The 20536-nt window shown below is 42.5% G+C and overlaps 1 protein-coding gene across 4 annotated transcripts in view; it reads right to left on the reverse strand.

The window, feature by feature from the left end:
- The window catches only part of Tjp2 (tight junction protein 2), an 84358-nt gene that overhangs the window by 25178 nt on the left and 38644 nt on the right, over nucleotides 1-20536 (reverse strand). For all 4 annotated transcript variants that reach the window (XM_090329675.1, XM_090329674.1, XM_090329676.1 and 1 more), the window contains exons 2-10: nucleotides 18485-18538; nucleotides 17156-17280; nucleotides 14860-14962; nucleotides 12433-13033; nucleotides 7037-7140; nucleotides 6125-6278; nucleotides 2756-2864; nucleotides 2524-2657; nucleotides 736-802 (exon numbers count right to left, since the gene is read on the reverse strand). In XM_090329675.1, the coding sequence (XP_090185801.1) occupies nucleotides 736-802; nucleotides 2524-2657; nucleotides 2756-2864; nucleotides 6125-6278; nucleotides 7037-7140; nucleotides 12433-13033; nucleotides 14860-14962; nucleotides 17156-17280; nucleotides 18485-18529 (1442 nt within the window). In that variant the 5' untranslated portion in view covers nucleotides 18530-18538. The remainder of the gene's footprint in view (nucleotides 1-735; nucleotides 803-2523; nucleotides 2658-2755; nucleotides 2865-6124; nucleotides 6279-7036; nucleotides 7141-12432; nucleotides 13034-14859; nucleotides 14963-17155; nucleotides 17281-18484; nucleotides 18539-20536) is intronic.

The following is a 20536-nucleotide window of genomic DNA, read 5'->3' on the forward strand; positions in this document are numbered from 1 at the left end:
CTAAAGCCATGTGGTGCCATAACATAGTAAGTCAGGACTCCTTGACAAGTGCAGAGCTCTGCTGTCACTCCCCTTTCTCCCAACCACACTAGACTCCTCTTGTCTCTGTGGTCCCTACAAAGGCACTCTGGGTAAGAATACTTGACCAGGGCCGGGAGTTTGGCCTAGTGGTTAAAGTGCTTGTCTAGCATGCATGAAGACCCGGGTTCGATTCCTCAGTACCACATACATAGAAAAAAGCCGGAAGTGGTGCTGAGGCTCAAGTGGTAGAGTTCTGGCCTTGAGAAAGTCCAAGGACAGTGCTCAGGCCCTGAGCTCAAGCCCAGGACTGGTTAAAAAAAAAAAAAAAAAAAAAAGAATACTTGACCAGTAAAGATAACTATGTATCTGGTCAATGCAAATATTCAAAGAACATACAAAAGTAGCCAGCTAGGGGGACAAGCACAGAAAGTACAAATGTCACCAAGTTCCTGTACTTCCACATTCTGCTTTTCTTTCCAAATGATTTCTTATGAACAGTAGCAAGAGTTTGGGTAATGATGATTAATTATGGGTAAAATCATCTGTTAGTTAAAAAAAAAAAGCAGCATTCTTTTGATTCTGATTCTTTTGGATTTCAGTTAAGGAAATGAGCTGAGAAGAAGGTAGGTGTGTGTGTGTGTGTGTGTGTGTGTGTGTGTGTGTGTGTGTGTGTGTGTGGTAGGGGGGTAGAGATAAGGGGATGAAAGTACCTACCCATATATTGCTTCATCTTCAGGACTAGGACGAAGGAAAGTTCTTGGAGCTGCTCTGGGCTGAGGAACTGTGGATGAAAAACCATTTGTGAATGAGGGTATCCCTCAGAATGTAGCTAGCCTATCACGAAGGAGGCCCTCGGCTCAATCCCCAGCACTGTAAAGCAAAAAAACAAGACAAAACTACTTATCATCTTATCAACATGTAAATAGCAAAACTGAGCCAGGAGCTGTGACTTACACCTGTAATTTGAGCTAGTTGGGAGGCAGGGATTGAAGCATAGTGATTCAGGGCTATCATGGGCATAAAAAATTTGTGAGACTATCTTGGATCAATGGCAGAACATGGTTGCACATATCTGCTTATCCCAGGAATAAAGTAAAATACATCTAAGAGCATGGCCAGTCTAAGAGGGTCTCAAATAAAGTACCAGGTTCTCAGTTCAAATTTCTCATCTCTTGTTGTCCCTCGGTTATTCTCGTATTGTTACAGTATCTTACCTTGTAATCTGGTATATTTTATATATGTCTACTTGTTTATTTGAAATAGGAAAGGGAGAAACAAGATGAGGGGAGAGGGTGGGGGAGGGAAATGGGGGCCAAGACATGAGAAAGGGTATCAATATATGTGATGTAATGCACCATCTGGTGAATATAATGTAATCCTATTAATTACAATTAAAAAAATTTTTAAAGCAGGTAAAATCCACAAAAATTATGTATTTTATTCTACATACATGTTAACACATTAAACACAAAGAGAAATCCTCTGAAATACAAGATACACAAGAAAGAGTATCTTAATGCACCTTCTATCTGGCAAATATCATGTAACCCTTTTATTAATTACAATAAAAAAAATAGTTCCCCCCCCCAAAAAAGAGTATCATATCATGCAACAATGCTATTCTGCTCATGGGCAAAAATCTTTATGCAAAACCATAATGACAACTTCAGAGTGATGGGAGCAGAGTTATGTCGAGAAGGTAGAGATCATTAATGGAGGAAAAAAGAGCTAACTCACAGCTGGCTGCCAGTGGCTCCAGCCTGTAATCCTAGCTACTCAGGAGGCTGGGCAGGAAAGTCTATGATGCACTTATCTCCCATTAACCACCAGAAAACCAAAAGTAGCATTGTGGCTCAAAATGGTAGAGGTCTAGCCTTAAGCAAGAAACTTCAGGGACAGTGCCCAGGCACTGAATTCAAGCCAAGCCCCATGACTGACTACCACCCTCCCCCCCGACAAAAGAAAGAAAAACCAATTCAGAAAATATGTCAAATTGTGACCAATTCTAATGGCATGCAGAATTGTATTTATATTTTTTCAATATTGGAAGAAAAAAAGAAGGTCCTGTTCCATTTTAGGATTTTTTGTTTTTGTTTTTTTTTTGCCAGTCCTAGGGCTTGAACTTAGGGTCTGAGCACTGTTTTGGGGCTTACTCAAGGTTAGGCTCTACCACTTGAGCCACAGTCCCACTTCCACTCTTTCTGTGTATGTGGTACCGAGGAATTGAACCCAGGGCTTCATGCAGCTAGGCCAGTACTTTAGGACCATGCTCCTAGCCCCAGGAGTTATTGTTTTGCTACCTATTATTTTATATATACATTAAAAAGATTCTCTGTCTCTCTCTCCTTCCAACTACCCTACATAAGTATATCTAACATATACTTCTAAACTCTCTTTTTGAAAATGAGTGGTCCTGAGTGATCTTATGTTTAACTTGTACAAAGGCTCAGGTTCAACCTCCAATACTCCATCCCACAAAAGGAATGATCTTAAAAGTCCCACCTGGGGGGTCCTCTTGGTATCTAGGCTCCTTGTGATTCTCTGCAACAACGGCAGCTGTGATATCCCCTGTAGACTTGAACGGGGTCGGGGTGGCACCCATCTTGGACAATCTGTTCGGTGTGTCCTCCCTTGAACTGAAGCACAGGCACGTTACCATCTCAGGTGTTATGTATGTATGCATGTGTCTGCATTTACAGTGACGTGTGCAAGAGGAAAACTTGCATCAGCTCACCTTGGCTTTTCCTTTAGCTTCTCATTAGAAGAATGATAATCATAATCCGAATACTGCTGGCGTCTCTCCTCTGGAGAAAAGGATCGGTTTGACTCTATCTCTGAGATATCTAGTTTCAAAATAATGAATTTTTAACACAATATTGAAGACATGACCAGATAATACACTAATCTCTGGAAAGGAAGACTTGGAAAATGAAGCTAAACAGGCAGAATGTGCTATTGGTTTAGTAATCGTTACATCCCTTGGAGTTAGTAGGAAAAAATGAATGATAACTTGAAGAGAAAGGCATTCATAAAGATGGAAAATTTAGAATTTTGTTTCTTTTTCATTTGGATGGTACTAGGGCTTGAACTCAGGACCTTGCACTTGCTACCACACACCTCTAGATCTTTTTATAGTGCTGACTGTCGTGGTCCAGGCAGTGGGCCCCAGTCTGCCTATTTTAGGCTTTCCATCATAGGTAGGATGACAGGCATGTGCACCTATTTCTAGCTATGAGACAAGAAGTGGAGGTCTCACAAACTGCTCTGACAAGGCTGGCGTTGAACAGTGATCCTCATGATCTCAGCTACCCAAGTATGTAGGATGACAGGCATGAGCTACAAGTGCCCACTTGTAGTGTCTCTTTTCCTTCCACTCCCTTTCCTTCAAAGCTGGTACTGAAAGTTAACAGTCAACCCTTAGTATCTGCAAAGAGACGGTTCTAAAGGCTACTCCCTAACTCCAACTCCCAGATGCGTAAGCCCTTTCTATAAAATGGCATCATAATTTGTCTATCATTTTCTGTGTGTTCTCTTGCATACTTTGAATCACTTCTATACTGCTTACAATACACAATACAATGTAAATGGTATGGAGGTAGCTGGGCTATATTGTTTGGGAATAATGACAAGAAGTCTTAAATAATGATCATTAATTAGAAAGACTGATGACCTGTGAATTGACAGGCAGTTACATTAAAGGCATGCACATGTATCATTTTATTCCTGTAAATGTAGGACAGGGCTTAGCATCGGACAGATTTTACATTTTGGAGCTCTCGAGGCATTCCCCCCTCTCCTTCCCGTAAGTATTTCTCAACTGTAGTTGGCTGAATTCTCCAGCGGAGAAGAACTCCAAAGTTATGGATCTCAACTATATTGGTCATTTCCAAATTTACTCATCCTTACCAATTACATTAGTGTGTGTCAAATTTTAATGTGTGTTCATCTAGAGATCTACTTAAAACATAGCTGTTCTGCAGCAGAGCCTGAGATTTTGCAATTGTAGTAAGACCCCAGATAGCACCAGGGTTGCCGAGGGCCTAAAGGATACATACTGAGTAATAAGAAATGAAGTAAGAAGTAAGCCAGACTCAAAGGAACATAGGCTCAATGCTTTCCCTCACTTGTCATAATCAGTAGAAACCTTGGGCTCTCCTAGCAGAGATTTACAATAGAACAAAACCTAGATACATAAGGCCATATAGAATGATGCTAAATGAAAGGACCTCCAGGATATTGAAACAAAAGCCATATAACGAGTGATTGTTGTCCTTAATATACTATGTTACCTCTCTTCTCTTTTGCTGTCTCATATTGTTACAGTATTTTACCTTGTTATCTGATATATGTGTCTGATATATGCTTTTTTTGGCTATTTGAAATAGGATAGGGAAGGGGGGAAACAAGATGAGGGGCAGTGGTGGGGGAGGGAAATGGGAACCAAGACATGAGAAAGGATATCAACGTTTGTGAAGTTATGCACCTTCTATCTGGTGAATATAATGTAACCCTTCTACTAATTACAATAAAAAATATGGAAAAAAAAAAGAAATGAAGTGAACACCTCTGGTACACAGGGACTGTGTGTGTTTTTCAACTACATACATTCCAAATAACCAAATTAACTTTCTTTAATATATATATATGTATATATATATGCATACCAAAAATAATTAGGTACCAGTGGGTCATAACTAAAATACTATCTACTCAGGAAGTGGAGATATGTGGGTGCCAGCTTGAAGCTATCCCAGCAGATAAGGCTCTTATATCCAATTAACCAGCAAAATGTCAGAAGTACAGGTGTGGCACAAATAGAAGAATACCAGCCTTGAGCTGAGCAACCTAAGGGAGAGTACCAGGTACTGAGTTCAAGTCTCAGTACATATGCAAACATCAACAAATACCTGGCAGAAAGCCTAAGAGCTGTCTGGAACTTGGTGGTTCATGTTTGTATCCTAGCTACTCAGAAGGCTGAGCACTGAGGACTGTCGGTTCAAAGGTAGCCCAGGCAGGAAAGTCGATGAGACTCTTATCTGCAATGAGGTACCAAAAAAGCCAGAAGTGTGGCTCAAGTGGTAGAGTGCTAGCCTTGAGCAAAAGCAGCACAGGGACAGAGCTCAGGCTCTGAATTCACTCCCCAGGACTAGACCGCCCCCACCCCACCCCCCCCAAAAAAAGCTTAGAAGCTTATTATTTTCTTAACTTTGTGCACAAAGGTGATTGTAGATGGTTAACAAAGAATATGAGTACTTGTTACTGGTAACTCTTAAAGTGCCAATAAAGTTAAATGTTAAAGTTAAAATGTTCCTCCACGTATAATGCATACTCAAGTAATAAATATAGATTTTAAAAGAGGAGAGGTGGGGCCAGGAGTTTGGCCTAGTGGTAAGAGTGCTTGCCTAGCATGCACGAAGACCCAGGTTCAACTCTTCAGTACCACATACATAGAAAAAAGCTGGAAGTGGTGCTGAGGCTCAAGTGGTAGAGCTCTAGCCTTGAAAAAGTCCAAGGACAGTGCTCAGGCCCTGAGCTCAAGCCCAGGACTGGCCAAAAAAAAAAAAAAAAAAAAAAGAGGAGAGGTGTCCTAGATTACTAACCAATAAAAATCACAATTTTTAGTCATTCCAAATGACTTTTGCAATCTCTGACATTGTCTCCTTTTTGTTGAAAGATACCTACTTTTTAAAAGATCGACATAAATGTATTCAAGAATACACTATTAGGAAATGTAAAAATAGCCTGGTTAGTTCTTGGAATGGCTCACACATATATTATTTACTAACAAGTTTTGCTTTCTGTGGCCTAATTAAAATAAGTCCTTTGGGAGTTCCTAAGTGCTTTGAGAATTTCATACTGAAAGCCTAATTTCAATAGACACTTTAATAATCAAACAACCACAGGCCACTTCTCTTCTGGAATTAAAGTTTAAAAGGAAGGAAGGCTTCCACAGAAAATTTAATCTGCAACTGAATGGCTTACTTAAGAGACGAGACTGAAGAAGGGCCATCTTCCTGACTTTTAGCTGGTCATTCATCCTCCTCCCCTTCTCTCTCTGCCTTCTCCCATCTCCCCACCTCCCCTTTCTCCCCCTTCTCCTCACCTTCTATTTCTGAGTCGCTGTCATTTAGTGAGGGAATGTTGATTAGGGTCTGCTTGCTGTCTCTCAACACCACCAGCTGAAGTTTCCCTCTGGATTTCTCTATCAGTTTTCGAGCATCCGTTAAAGATATGTTCTCAGTGACAGTTCCATTGATCTATATTTATGAACAACAATAATGTTCCATGTGGCACAACCATTTACAGCTCAGTAGAAAATGCCTATTTCCCCTGTGCAAACCTTCAAAGGCTTTGCTTGGATATCCTGACATGAACTTCAGGATGACTGATGGAATCCAAATAAATTGCCCTTTAAATTAAATATCACCCCACATGCCTGGATCCCAAACACAGGTGAGAAAGAGTGACAATGTACTTAAGTTACTCTGTTAATTTATTTAACTTCCAAGCTCAAGATGATAGCTTGATTTACCACTGGAACATGTTTTCTGACCAGAGAGGGTTACAGAAGCCATTAAATATTCAACATTCATATTCAAACAGCTGTCTCATCTTTCCTTAGTTTAGGAAATAGAAGCCTAAACCTTAAATAAACAATGAAGACAAAAGTATTCCCTAAGAGTTAATGGTTGTTGGATCTGTTTTTTTTTTTTAATTTAATTAGTAGAATGCCTCAGTCTGGTTTCATCTCTTTTCTTTCGGTGGTGCTGGGGATTAGCCAGTGCTTCATACATACTAGGCAAACATGGTATATATGAGAATGAACATTGTTAACCATAAGTCTGATTTTAAAAAAAGGACAAAAATAAAATCTCACCAAGCTACTCTCCCTGGACTCTAGTTTGCTACTGAGCTACCACATTAGTGAAACTGTTTTCTTATATTGGTGCTTGAATATAGAAATACAGACTAAGGTCACGTTCATGTACAACTTGCTCTGCCCTCATCCACTCACCTTAAGTATAATGTCTCCTTCATGAAGGTTGCCATCTTTGGTTGCCAGACCTGTTTTGGTCATTTCCTTGATGAAAATCTGACTCCCCAGGCGGAGGCCATACTCTAAGAGACATAAAATACACATGTATTCCATCAACTTGTTCAGAAAACTTAGTCTGGCTTTTCAGACTAAAGCCCTATCTACAAATGTAATTTTGCATAAGGGACATTCTGTAATACCAACTGGCCTGGACGCTTCAAAATTGTTAACATTATAAATTTTTTTCTTTTTTAAAGGCCGAGAGTTTGGCCTAGTAGTAGAGTGCTTGCCGGGCATGCATGAAGATCCAGGTTCAATTCCTTGGTACCACATACATAGAAGAAAAAAAAAAAAGCCAGAAGTGGTGCTATGACTCAAGTGGTAGAGCTCTAGCTTTGAGAAACCCAAAGGACAGTGCTGAGGCCCTGAGCCCAAGCCCAGGACTGGCAAAAATAAATAATAAGTAAATAAATAAATAAGGATGCACAGGATTAAAAAAGTAATGCAGGAGCTAGGAGTTTGGCCGAGTGGTACAGTGCTTGCCTAGCATGCATGAAGACCAGGGTTTGATTCCTCAGTTCTACATACTTAGAAAAAGCCAGAAGTGGTGCTGTGGCTCAAGTGGTAGGGCTCTAGTCTTGAGAAAGCCCAAGAACAGTGCTCAGGCCCTGAGTTCAAGCCCCACAACTGTAAAAAAAAAAAAGAAAAAGTAATGCAGTTTGTGGCTACTGGCTCATGTCTGTAATCTTAACTACTTAGGAGCCTGAGATCTGAAGTTCATGGTTCAAAGAAGACAGTTGGGGCAGGAAACTCCATGACACTATTATCTCTAATAAACTACTCAAAACAAAAACAAAAACAGAAGCAACACTGTGGCTCAAGTGATAGAACACTTTCCTTGAGCTAAAGAAGCTCAGGGAACCACTATGGAAAGCAGTGTGGCAGTGCCTCAAAAGGCTAAACATAGAACTCCCCTATGACCCAGCAATTCCACTACTTGGCATTTACCCAACGACCCAGAAACAAGGACATACTAAACCCACTAGCACAACCATGTTCATTGCAGCACTATTCACCCTAGCAAAGATATGGAACCAACCTAGATGTCCCTCAGTTGATGAGTGGATCAACAAGTTGTGGTATTTGTACACAATGGAATTCTATGCTGCTGTCAGAAAGAATGACATCGCCCCATTTGTTAGGAAATGGAAAGACTTAGAAAAAATCATATTAAGTGAAGTAAGCCAGACTCAAAGGAACTTAGGCTCAATGGTTTCCCTCATTCATCATAATCAGTAGAAACCTTGGGCTCTACTAGCAGAGATTTGCAATAGAGCAAAATCTTGATACATAAGGCCATATAATGTGAAGCTAATTGAAAGGACCTCCAGGATAGTGAAACAAAAGCCATATAATGAATGATTGTTGTCCTTAATGTACTATGTTGTCTCTCATCTCCTTTGCTGTCCCTTGGTTATCTCATATTGGTATAGTATCTCACTTTGTTATCTGATATATTGAACTTATTTGTATTTGGATATTTGAAATTTGATAGGGAAGGGGGGAAAACCAAGACGGGTGGGGGGTGTGGGGGGGGAGGGAAACGGGTACCAAGACATGTGAAAGGGTATCAATGTATGTGAATTAATGCACCTTCTATCTGGCAAATATCATGTAACCCTTTTACTAATTACAATAAAAAAAAAAAAAAAAAAAAAAAAAAAGAAGCTCAGGGATAGTTCTCAGGCCCAGAGTTTGAGCCATAGGACTAGCACCAAAAATGAAGTGATACACAAACCATCGTCAGATTAACATGAAAGTAGGGTGAGATGAGTTCCATTATTTTAGAACAATTTCAAATTGAACCATCCTCTATTAAAAGGCTATTTGTATTTATCTCCTTAATTACGATTATAATAGTGATGGAGACGGTTATTCCTGTCCTTGAGATTTTATTCCTGGGAAGGGGTAACACTGTCTGTAACTCACTTTCAAGAGCTCTAAAAAGAACCATTGTATGAGAAAGCACAAGGAGTGGGGGTAGACAGGAAAGAAAACCTGAGAAGGAGGAAGAGAAACAAAGCAAATACAACAAATTTTTCCCAAGAGATAAAACTCTGTCTAAAGGCTACGTGGGTGTGTACAAGATGAACAGTTTTCAAATAAAGAAAGAAAGGAGGGAAGGAGGGAGGGAGAGAGAGGGAAGGAGGGAGGGAGTGAGAAGGGGAGAAGGGAAGGAGGGGAGAAGGGAAGAGGACTTGTAATTAAGTTAACAGGAAAGATATGGAGTCAACTCATAAACTTAAGAGTAGACTTGTTAAAAGTCACCTTCCTGCAATAATAAAAAGGATGTATACACATACTCCGCATACTCCCCCCCCCACACACATATATACATCTTAGAATGCAGAAAATCAAAACCTGAAGGGGACAGGGACTTCTTCCATGAGTGCTGACATGTATAACTCACTTACATTGTTATACTGCCTTTATCTTCTTACAAACTTAATTTGGGAAGTGGCCCTGTGGCTCAAGGGGTAGGGCAGTAGCCTTGAGTTGAAGAGCTCAGGGATATTGCCCAGGCCAAGTTCAAGTCCCACAACTGAAAAAAAAAAAAATTCACTTGTAGGATAGAGGGGGTGAGATTGAATGGAATACAGTATAAACATGTGGAAATGTGAGAAAATGTCTCCTGTATAACTGATGTAAGCTAATTTAAAAGGTAAATAAATAAACTCTCACTATAATGTTTGCAAATAGACTTACTGGTACTTATCCAGTGGGTATCTCTTAAAAGAAAAAAGTAGCCAGGTGCTTAGCTACACAAGAGGTTAAGAACTGAGAATTATGGTTCAAAGCCAGCTTAAACTCTGAGTTTGGGCACTGTCCTTGGACACTTTTTGCTCAAGGCTAGCTAGCGCTCTGCCACTTGAGCCACAGCACCACTTCCAACTTTTTCTGTGTATGTGGTACTGAGGAATCAAACTGAGGGCTTTGTGTATGTGAGGCGAGCACTCTACCACTAGGGTACACTCCTGCCCTCCATGAGTCTCTTATCTCCAATTAATTCCAAAAACCTAGAAGTGGAGCTGTGGCTCAAGTGGTAGTGTTAGCCTGAGGCAAAGAGTTCAGAATAGTACCAGGCCCTAAGTACAAACCCCAGGACTGGCAAAAAAAAGAAAGGAAGAAAGGAAGGAAGAAAGGAAGAAAGGAAGAAAGGAAGAAAGGAAGAAAGAAAGAAAGAAAGAAAGAAAGAAAGAAAGAAAGAAAGAAAGAAAGAGAAAACCATAAATTTGGCTGACCAATTTTTAAGACTTAAAAGATTCCACACAAAGTCCTTATATCCTACATCTTCCTCAGAAATTTCACAATCTCAACTTTCACCCTCCCCCCCCTCCTAGCCTGGACTCCAGGTATCCCATTACTGATCTCCTTGAGCTATTCTTGGGTTGTTTGAGTAGGGATTCCCTTTTATAACTCAGCTCTTCAAGAAAAATCAAGGGAAAGAAGCCCACTCACTGGTCAGGCTACTTAAAATGCAAATCCCCAAACTAAAAAAGCATAGTCATTCATTTGGTTTCTTTATCTTTTTCTTTTTCCCTCTCTTGCTCCTTATCATATTTTCTTCTTGAAAGAAGAGCAATAAGAGAACAAAAGGCATGTCACAAAGAACTTTTAAAGTCAGAAGATAAGAACAGATCCTAGGACACCAGGAATACCTCAGCGGCAGGCTCAAAAGCCCAGTGCATTCAACTCCCAGCTTCAGATCTGCTGTCTCAAGGGATGCAGCTGAGATTCCAGCTCCATCACTGATTAGATTCCACCCATGGGCAAGTCACTACCCTGGTCTGAGAATCTTCTCACAGTTCACAGGTGTGCTAACAGCTTACAGTCACTGCCTGGGACTTCAATGGATCGGTCACAGGACTAAATATTAAGTCCAAGGATCCAGGATTATAGCACAGGACAGGAGGATGGGGCCTGTCCCTACCTCCTCTAGGATATACTCCAACTGTATTCCTGATCCTGAGCTGTAACAGCTCATTCCTATGAAGTTGCCTAGCACACACACTTGTGAACAATACAGCATTTACTCAGCCCTGTCCTTGGCATAGAGGCAAACTCAATCAAGATGGGCCTGAACACTGCCTGCTCTCTTGGCTTCTCCAACTTCAGATGTGTCAAGCTCCTGGAGAGAGCATGTTATTTCACACGTGTGCATTGTAGGGACCTACCCAGTGTGCTCTGATTCAGTGGGGGGGGGGAGGGAGGTTCGGCCTGAGATCTGTTGGGGAGGTGGGGGAGGAAAGGGGCTGAGAATCTGCACTTCACAAATGTCCAATTAATAAATTGCTTTGTTCCATTAGCCTTGAAACACAACTTTATGCAACATCTGTGCTTCACTCTCATAGAATAAACATGTAGAAGAGTAAAAGAGCTCTCTCTCCGTGTGGCTGGGAGGCCCAAACAAATTAATAAAAGCTAAGGGGTTCAAGCCACTCTGCCACACATCTTAAGATGCCAGGTCAGCCAGGTTAGCACAGGACTTCTGTGCCTCAGTCCCATAGAATAAAGATGCAAGAGCCTAAAAGAAGTATCTTCTGAGGAGGCTGTGGGGATTAAATAAGCCAGTAGGATCCAAGCATTCAGGTTAGATGCCAGCCAATAGGAACCGGCTTTCAGGTTAATGCCAGTCAAGAGGAGCCGGGCTTTCAGGCTAATGCCAGCCAAGAGGAACCGGCGCCCAGGTTAATGCCAGCCAATAGGAGCCAGGAGTTCAGGTTAATGCCAGCCAATAGGAACCGGTGTTCAGGTTAATGCAACCAAAAGGATCCAGGCATCCAGGTTAATACCAGCTAATAGGAGCCAGCGTTCTGGATAATGCCAGCCAATAGAAGCCGGTGTTCAGGTTAATGCCAGCCAATAGAAGTCGGCGTTCAGGTTAATGTAACCAATAGGAGCTGGGCGTTCGGGTTAATACCAGCCCATAGGAGCCGGGCGTCCAGATTAATACCAGCCAATAGGAACTGGGCATTCAGGTTAATGCCAGCCAATAGGAGCCAGGCGTTCAGGTTAATGCCAGCCAATAGGAGCCAGGCATTCAGGTTAATACCAGCCAACAGGAACCGGCGTTCAGGTTAATGTCAGCCAATAGGAGCCAGGCTTTCAGGTTAATGCCAGCCAATAGGATCCGGGCGTTCAGGTTAATGCCAGCCAATAGGAACCATCGTTCAGGTTAATGCCAGCCAATAGGAGCCAGGCGTTCAGGTTAATGCCAGCCAATAGGAGCCGGGCGTTCAGGTTCGGCACCAGGTCGGCACTACTGTTACTGTTGGAGTGATGCTCGCTCGTTGGCCTGCATCACGCATGCCTACCTTCATTCGCTTTGCTTTTGGTCAGAAGGACCCCGATGGGCCTGTCGGGGTCCAGGCGGCCCCTGGGCTCGGGGCTGGGGCTGCGTGAGCGCAGGAGCTCCCGGCTGCGGCTCCGAGCGCTGTCATAGCGCGCCTCGGGCTGGGCCTGGCGGCGGTCGCCAGCACCAGGGCTGTAGGTGGGCTCGAAGTCAGGGTCATAGCTGCGGTGATAGGTGCGCTCGTAGTCCCGGTCAATGCTCCGGCCGCGGCTGGGGTTCCGCTTCCGGGATGACCCAAAGTCTTCATCCAGGCCGCGCTCCAGGCTGCGGCCCCGGCAGCGCCCATAGTCATCCAGGCCGCGCTCCAGGCTGCGGCCCCGGCTGCGCTCCTGGCTGCGGTCCTGACCCCGGCTGCTGCTCCGTGTGCGATGCTGGGCACGGCCCCGGTCCGAGCCATCTTCCCAGCTGCGGCTGAGCCCCTCGTGGCTGCTGTGATGGCTCCTCTCGCTAAACCCGCTACGGAAACTTCGGCCATCAAACTCATCCATCACTTCAAAAGCCTGGTCATCATGACTGAGGGCTGGGCTGCTATGCGTCGGGGCCTTCCGGGGCCGCTTGACCACCTGTGAGTACACAAACACAGTCATGGGAAAGATGACCGAGGGTCCTGGTTCTAGTTTCAGTAAAGCTATGCCACCAGCCAGGCGGGTTGGCACAGCACCTGTGATCTGAACTTGCAGAGGCAGAAGCAGGAAGATGCCCAGTGCAGGCCTACCTGAACTTCAGAGGGAGCGAGGCCCTATCTCAGAAACATCCACAAGGGATGATGGCGGGGTTCTGCATACCATACCTGCCTACCCTGCTGCCTTTGCAAAAACGGAAGAGGAAAAGGAAGAACAGAAGAGGAAAAGAAAGAACCACAAGGCTGGGTTCTGGTGGTTCACACCTATAATCCTAGCTACTCAGGAGGCTGAGATCTGAGGATCCAAGTTCAGAGCCAGCTGGGGGCAGGAAAATCCATGAGATTCTTAACTCCAATTAACCACCAAAAAAAAAAAAAAAAGCCAAAGCAGAGCTTAAGTGCAAGAGCACCAGCATTGGGTAAAAAGGCAAAGCAAGACCTCAAGAACTGGAATTTAAGTCTCAGAACTGGCATGTACATACACACACACACACACACACACACACACACACACATCTCTTAAACCACTTTGTTCTTCTCAACTCACTAAGCCTCAGGCTACTCATCTAGAACCAGAGGCATAAAAACCTCACAAGGTTAGAATCGCTTAGACAGTGCCAAGAACTAAGCCTGCTTTCTGTCCAACTGTGAAAAATCAAAGGGCTGAAACGTGCCCACTTATAAAGATCAAAGGAGAACTCATGAAGTGAGATACTCTGTAAATAACTTCCTAAAGTCTTCAAAAAGTTAGTCATTTTGGAGGTGGGAGCAGAGTGGAGAGGCACCCTTCTAAATAAAATCTAAAGAGATAATCAAATTCAATGAATGAACTTTGATCCTGGTAGCAGAAAATATCAAAAGAAGGTCTATTAAAAAACATTTTGTTTAGGTACTCAGTGGCTTGCACCTCCATAATCTTAGCTACTCAGGAGGCTGAGATCTGAGGATTACAGCTCAAAGCCAGCCTGGACAGAAAAGTCTGAGTCTCTTAACTCAAACTTAGAAAAAGCTGGAACCAGAACTGTGGATCAAGTAGTAGAGTGCTAGCCTTGAGCACAAAGATGCACAGGGACAGTGCCCTGAGTTCAAGCCCCATGACTGAACCCCCCTACCAAAAAAAAATCTTGATATACAATGTATAATAATGTGGAGCCGGGAGTTTGGCCTAGTGGTTAAAGTGCTTGCCTAGCATGCATGAAGACCCAGGTTCGAATCCTTGATACCACATATAGAAAAAAGCCAGAAGTGGTGCTGAGGCTCAAGTGGTAGAGCTCTAGCCTTGAGAAAGTCCAAGGACAGTGCTCAGGCCCTGAGCTCAAGCCCAGAACTGGCAAAAAAAAAAAAAAAAAAAAAAAAAACCCACAATGTATAATAATGTAGTTATTAGGTATGATTACAGCATTAAGAGCATGTAAAGAATGTATTCTTTCTTAGCACATGAGCACAGTAGCCAGCAAGACTGTGATTATCAGATTCTCTGAAACTTTTCTCAGTTAAGAAATATTTACCTAGCATGCCCAAGGAGTCCTGGGTGCAGTCCCCAGTGCCACAAAGTAATGGAAAAAAGAAAATACTCCACACTTGGATCCACTGGCCGTAGCAGAAAGGCAAGTAAGACTGTAAGGATAATTTACACATATCTTCACACCATCCATAACTAAGGATTCAAGGCATTAACAGGTCCTAGATTACATAACTCTTCAGCAGCAACTAGTAATTTTCTACTGGGCATGGAAACAAAATGTTCCAAGCCACCCCAGCACTTACAATGGCAGCAATCTTCCCGCTTTTTCTCAGCTGCTGAACTGCAAATGAATGGGGTACATCCTCCATGGGGGTGCCATTAACCATGACCACCCTGTCATTTTCTCTGAAATAAGAAATAAAAATGAGTTGTGGACAACTCCCACTTTGGATATCATAATAGACTAGAGGCTGCAAATGCAGATTTTCCCAAAGCACTTATGAAAGACCCAGTGTCTAATGGATCTCAAATGTTGCTGTCAGCTCTCCTAAGGAGAGAAAGTAAGAGGCATAAGCTCACTTTTTGAGTGTCTCCTGCGAGCCCCAGAGGGGGCCAGAGCCACCTTCTCCAGGCTATCCCAAGAGACCTCTATAATGGTGGGGTTCAGACATCAAAATCCATTTCTCTATCCATCCTGTTAGCTGACGTGCATGAAAAATGCATGGATGTTTCCAATCCTTATTCTCCTAAAACACATGCAGATCTATCTGTGCTTTATGTGAAGGGAAGGTCAAGAATGTTCCTCAGAGTCTCTTTATGAGGTGATGTTGTGGTAATGGTTGTTTAGGGTTTGAATTGAGAGTGTTGCATTTGGTAAGCAGATGCTATGTTCCTTGAGTCACATCTCCATTCCATGTTCCTCAGATTTGCAATTTTGGGTGGGTTGTGGGGCTTGAACTCAGCCAGCGCGCTGTCCCTGAGCTCTTCAGCTCAAGGCTACCACCTTTCCCACTTCCATTTTCTAGAGGTTAATTGGAGATAAGAATCTCAGGTCCTTTTCTGTCTTGGCTGGCTTTGAACCTTGATCCTCAGATCTCAGCTTCCTGAGTAGCTAGGATTACAGGCGTGAGCCATAGCACCCGGCTGCAAGAACATTTTAAGACCTTGGAGTTCTATTACTTTATCTCATCCCCAAAATAATTCCAAGTTTTGTATGGCTTCACATGAAGGACTGCTGTTTTTGATAAAGCCAGAGAGGCTTGAAATACTAAAAGATCCTCAACACTTAAGCTATCTAGCCAAGGACTTAGGCACTGTCTCTTCAGGCCAGAAGAAAACTGGCTATGGGAAAAGTTGTGTTTTTCTGTAGTGAATTTTCCTATTACTTACATCCCAATGACAAACAGGTAACTAACCAAAAGACTCTTCATTAAATTCTTGTGTGTGTGTGTGTGTGTGTGTGTGTGTGTGTGTGTGTGTGTTTGGGTGGTAGGGGGGTGCTCGGGTTCAGATTCAGGGCCTCATACATGCTAGCACATACATGATTTATTATTTAGCTTACATCCCCAGACATTTTCATTAAATTCTTCAAAAATATAAATAGAAATAAATATGAATAATGTTTGGTAGACATGGAGTATGTTGCTTTTAAATTTAACTTTTAAAATCATTTCATTATTAAGTAGCTATGTACAAAGATTACAAGTCAAGTATGAGTACAGTATTTCTTGGTCCATGTCACTCCTTCCTTAGTTCCCCACACACACATTTTCTTCCTTCCCATCCCTTTCCTCAAATTAACAGTTCAGCTTTTACATAACGTACATTGAATATAATGACTGCATTTGGTCCCCCTCCCCTCCTCCTTTCCTTATTCTTCCTCAGTGCCCCTCCCTGATATGCTTTCACTTCCTGGCATTCATTTTGTTAAACAATTCATGAACTGTTCAGGAGTTACACTGTTGGACTCCTCCCCCAAAGAATTCCATCCCTTAGTCAGTTTGTATGTGCATGTGTGGATAGATAGGCATAAAACCCTGCATATGTTAAGTGATGGCTAAAACATCTAGATTAGTAAAGCACACTCCTGTGGATAACTGAAGATTTTCCTAGAGATTTTAATTAAATAGAAAAGGTCTTTCTTGAATGCAGGTGGCACATGCCCATAGGCTGGGGCCCCAAATGAAGGGAATATGAAATAAAAGATGGACAAAGAAAAAGGCTTAGAGAACAAACTGCAATGTGAGCTACTCTGTTTACCATTCCCTCCCCTGCCAGGAAGGACTGGCACTGACAGCCAAAATAAGTGATCTCTCTCCTTAAACTATTTTCTCAGGTCTTTTGTCATAGGGATAGGAAGTTTAACGCAGGAATGACTCTTCCCTAGGAAGAATGCTTGTAATTCCCTTCCTACAGAAAACTATGCATCCTGCCACCAAAGCTTGAACATTCCCCAAGGTTTAAGAGACTGGGAAAAATACCAAATGCTAGTTGTAGTTTCACATCCCACTTGAAACTTTTCCACTGTTCTATAAAAAGTGTTTTATTTTTCATTTAAAGCACACACCAACCGGAGCCCCCCGTCTAAGGTCAACTCACTGAAGCAGACCATCAGCAGGGCCGCCGGGAAGCACGTCAGAAATGACGATGGACGTTTCTCCATTCTCAAAATGGGGATTGTCTCTGCCTCCAGACACAGCAATTCCAAATCCTCTTTTGGAATCCTGTTGGGGGGGAAGAGGTAGGAGAAAAAATGGAAAATCCTCCTGTAAGTGGCTTTCAGGATTTATTACAAGTATTCAGTAAAAAGGTCAAGTCAATAACCAGAGACAGCAAGAGCAGATGGGACATGCAGAAACAAATGAAAACCAGATAAAGCATCATTGTGGTCAGCTGATGGGTTTGTAATGGGGGGTGAGGGGAAGAGAACCCTTATCTAAAAGAAACAGCCTTGTCAAACTGGAAAACATTGACCTGCAGACTGGAGCCAGAAACTGGCAGGGAAGGAACAAGATCTTCTGTGTAAATAGGGGGGTGCTGGCAGAAAGGAACTGTACCTGTTTGTGTCATGCTGTCCTGAGCTGGAACAACTGCAATTAAGATGAGATCTGGGCTAAAACTATATTTTTAAAGTACATCTTGAACTTCAACGTAGATGTGCTAGCGATTTCATTTGAATGTGGGATGCAGAGAAGCGTATAGGCTTTAAAGATAAGAATCTGTCCCCTGGACTTAGGCAGAGACAGGAAGAGTGAGTTCCAGGCTGGTCAGGAATTAAAAAAAAAAAAAAAAATCAAGCTAAACAAACAAGATAAAAATCTGAGCATAAAAGTAAGTGCATTGAGGACCAGGAGTTTGGCCTAGTGGTAAGAGTGCTTGCCTAGCATACACGAAGACCCAGGTTCGATTCCTTGGTACCACATACACAGAACAAGCTGGAAGTGGTGCTATGGCTCGAGTGGTAGAGCTCTAAGTCTTGAGAAAGCCCAAGGATAGTGCTCAAGGCCTGAGTTCAAGCCCTGGGACTGGCAAAAAAAAAATAATAATGAGTGTTGAGCTTTCCTGAGAAAGCAAAGCAGTCAACCATTCCATGAACAGCAATGTATACCAGTGAGCCAAGATAATGTATCATCGTAAATTATTTCAAGGTGTATAAAGCTAATCCCAGTTTCATCCATAGACATGGGTAAATGTGGACTCTTATCTTAAATCAGGTTGATGATGTCAAAAGTTACTCTAAGAATAAAAGACAAGTTTTAGTTTACCACCAAGGAAAAGCCAACCCACGCTGCCAATTGACAACAAACAACTGCACATTTAAACCAAGGCGAGTCACTGTCTATGAATCATCCAGACAACAATGGATCTGGAAGCAGCAGCATCAAGCACCTGATTCAGACACTGCCATGTGAAATGTGCACAACTCACCTTTTGCAGGGTCACAGTATACTGCTCCCATATCAGCTCTTCCATGTCTGGGGCCTATTTGAAAATAAACGAAACAGCCTGATCAAAATCATACATACTTTAGGGATAGAAAGAAAAGCGTCATTTGAAAATAGCTCAATATGAAGTCCAGATATTTTCTATATGCCAAAAACAGGATAATTATCCATAATGTAATATCTATTTTAATGCAATTCTCCTTCCTGAAAATAGTGATCTTAATAATCCTAGAAGTTAGAGAGAGAGAGAGAGAGAGAGAACGAACCCTTACAGTGAGTGAGATGAGGAGCCTTTTAATATCTCCACTCTAATAAAACACTGTCATCATAAAAATGTCTTTAAAACTATTTAGTTTCAGCTGGGTACTGGTGGTTCACATCAATATTCTCAACTACTCAGGAGACTGAGATCTAAGGATCTGGGTTAGGTTCCAAACCAGCCCAGACAGACAAATCTGAAACTCTTATCTCTAATTAATCAACAGAAAGCTGGAGCTAGAGGCCTGGCTCAAATGGTAGAGTACCAGCCAAGCAAGAGCACGAGGCCCTGTGTTCAAGCTCCAGTAATCAGCACAAAGCAAACAAAACATCTAGTTAGAGCAGATTTATTTTTTTATTTTATTTTATTTTTATTTTAATGGCTTTTTCCTACCTCCCCTTCTCCCCTTTTTCTAGCCAAGTCTTCTGCATATTTAAACCTACAGAAATCTTTTACCCTGGTAAAAATCCACTGCCATTTTACTCTGGCTTTTCCTCTACCAGGAACAGTGAATGAAGAAAGCATTGCATGCTTTTTGTTCAAGGCTAGCACTCTACCACTTGAGCCACAGCATCACTTCTGGCTTTTTCTGTGTATGTGGTACTGAGGAATTGAACCTTCGTGCATACTAGGCAAGCACTCTACCACTAGACTACGCACCCAGCCCTAAACAATTCACTTTTATTTCTTTTGTCGGTCGTGGGCACTTAAAGAACAACATTTTGTTAAGGCTAGACATGTCAAGAAAGCCACAGATAAAGCTGGCACTAAACAGGCATTTCACCAGGAGATTGGGAAGACACAAAGTTAAGACAGCACCAGGGTAGGAAATGAGAGCCAGATACATTAGAAAACTCTCTTTAGTGTTTGAGGGGAGAACTGAGATGCTAGCCTGCCTGCCCAGGGCAATTGTAGAAATAACTAAAAATATCTCCCTGGAGACATCTCATCAATAGAGCTGGGTGAAGATTGGGAAGTAAAATCGCTATGGGTATGGCCATACACCTTCCCAAATCTGCCCCAAATGGTTTGGCATTGAGAGTACCACTAAATGCAGTTGCCAGGCCTCTGCAAGACAGCTGCTTTATTAGAGAACCTCCCAGATATGTACCTGAGGAATATGAGCTCACAAGCAGGACAGGTACACAATGCAAGTCACCTTTGGTGAGTTAAAGGAAACAAAGGACAATTTGGCAATGTCAAACCACAGACCAAAAGACAAATGGATATACAGTGTGCAGTCTTCTGTTTTACACATGAAGAGGCATTAAAAGCAGAAGTGTCATAGATTGAAAATAAACTGAAAGTAGGCAACATTAGATTAAGACAAGTAATAAGTTAGAAGATCAACAAGAAAAAATGACCCAGAACACAAGGGTAGGAAGTGTATCAGAAGCCAGAAGCACAGGTTCCAGGTATTGTGCAGGTAAATTGTAAAAGATGCCAGGACATCCATGAGAGGAGAAATCTAATATCCAAGACAGTGATGGCCTTTCTTAAGCTGAAGGTTTCTTTGAGTCAAGAAATCCAAAACAGCTAAATGCCGGTGGCTCACACCTGTAATCCTAGCTACCTGCGAGGCTGAGAGCTGAGGACTGCAGTTCAAAGACAGCTCAGAAAGGAAAGTCTGTGAGATTCTTATCTCCTAGTAACCATCAAAAGGCCAGAAGTGAAGCTGTAGCTCAAGCAGGAGATTGCTGGTCCTGTGCAAAAAAAGCTCTAGGGCAGAGCACAGACAGCACAGTTCCTGAGTTCAGCCTCTAGGACAGACAGACA

Source organism: Megascapheus bottae, chromosome 3 (genome assembly GCF_031878675.1).
Source record: "Megascapheus bottae isolate mThoBot1 chromosome 3, mThoBot2.hap1, whole genome shotgun sequence".
In the NCBI taxonomy this organism is placed as follows: domain Eukaryota; kingdom Metazoa; phylum Chordata; class Mammalia; order Rodentia; family Geomyidae; genus Megascapheus; species Megascapheus bottae.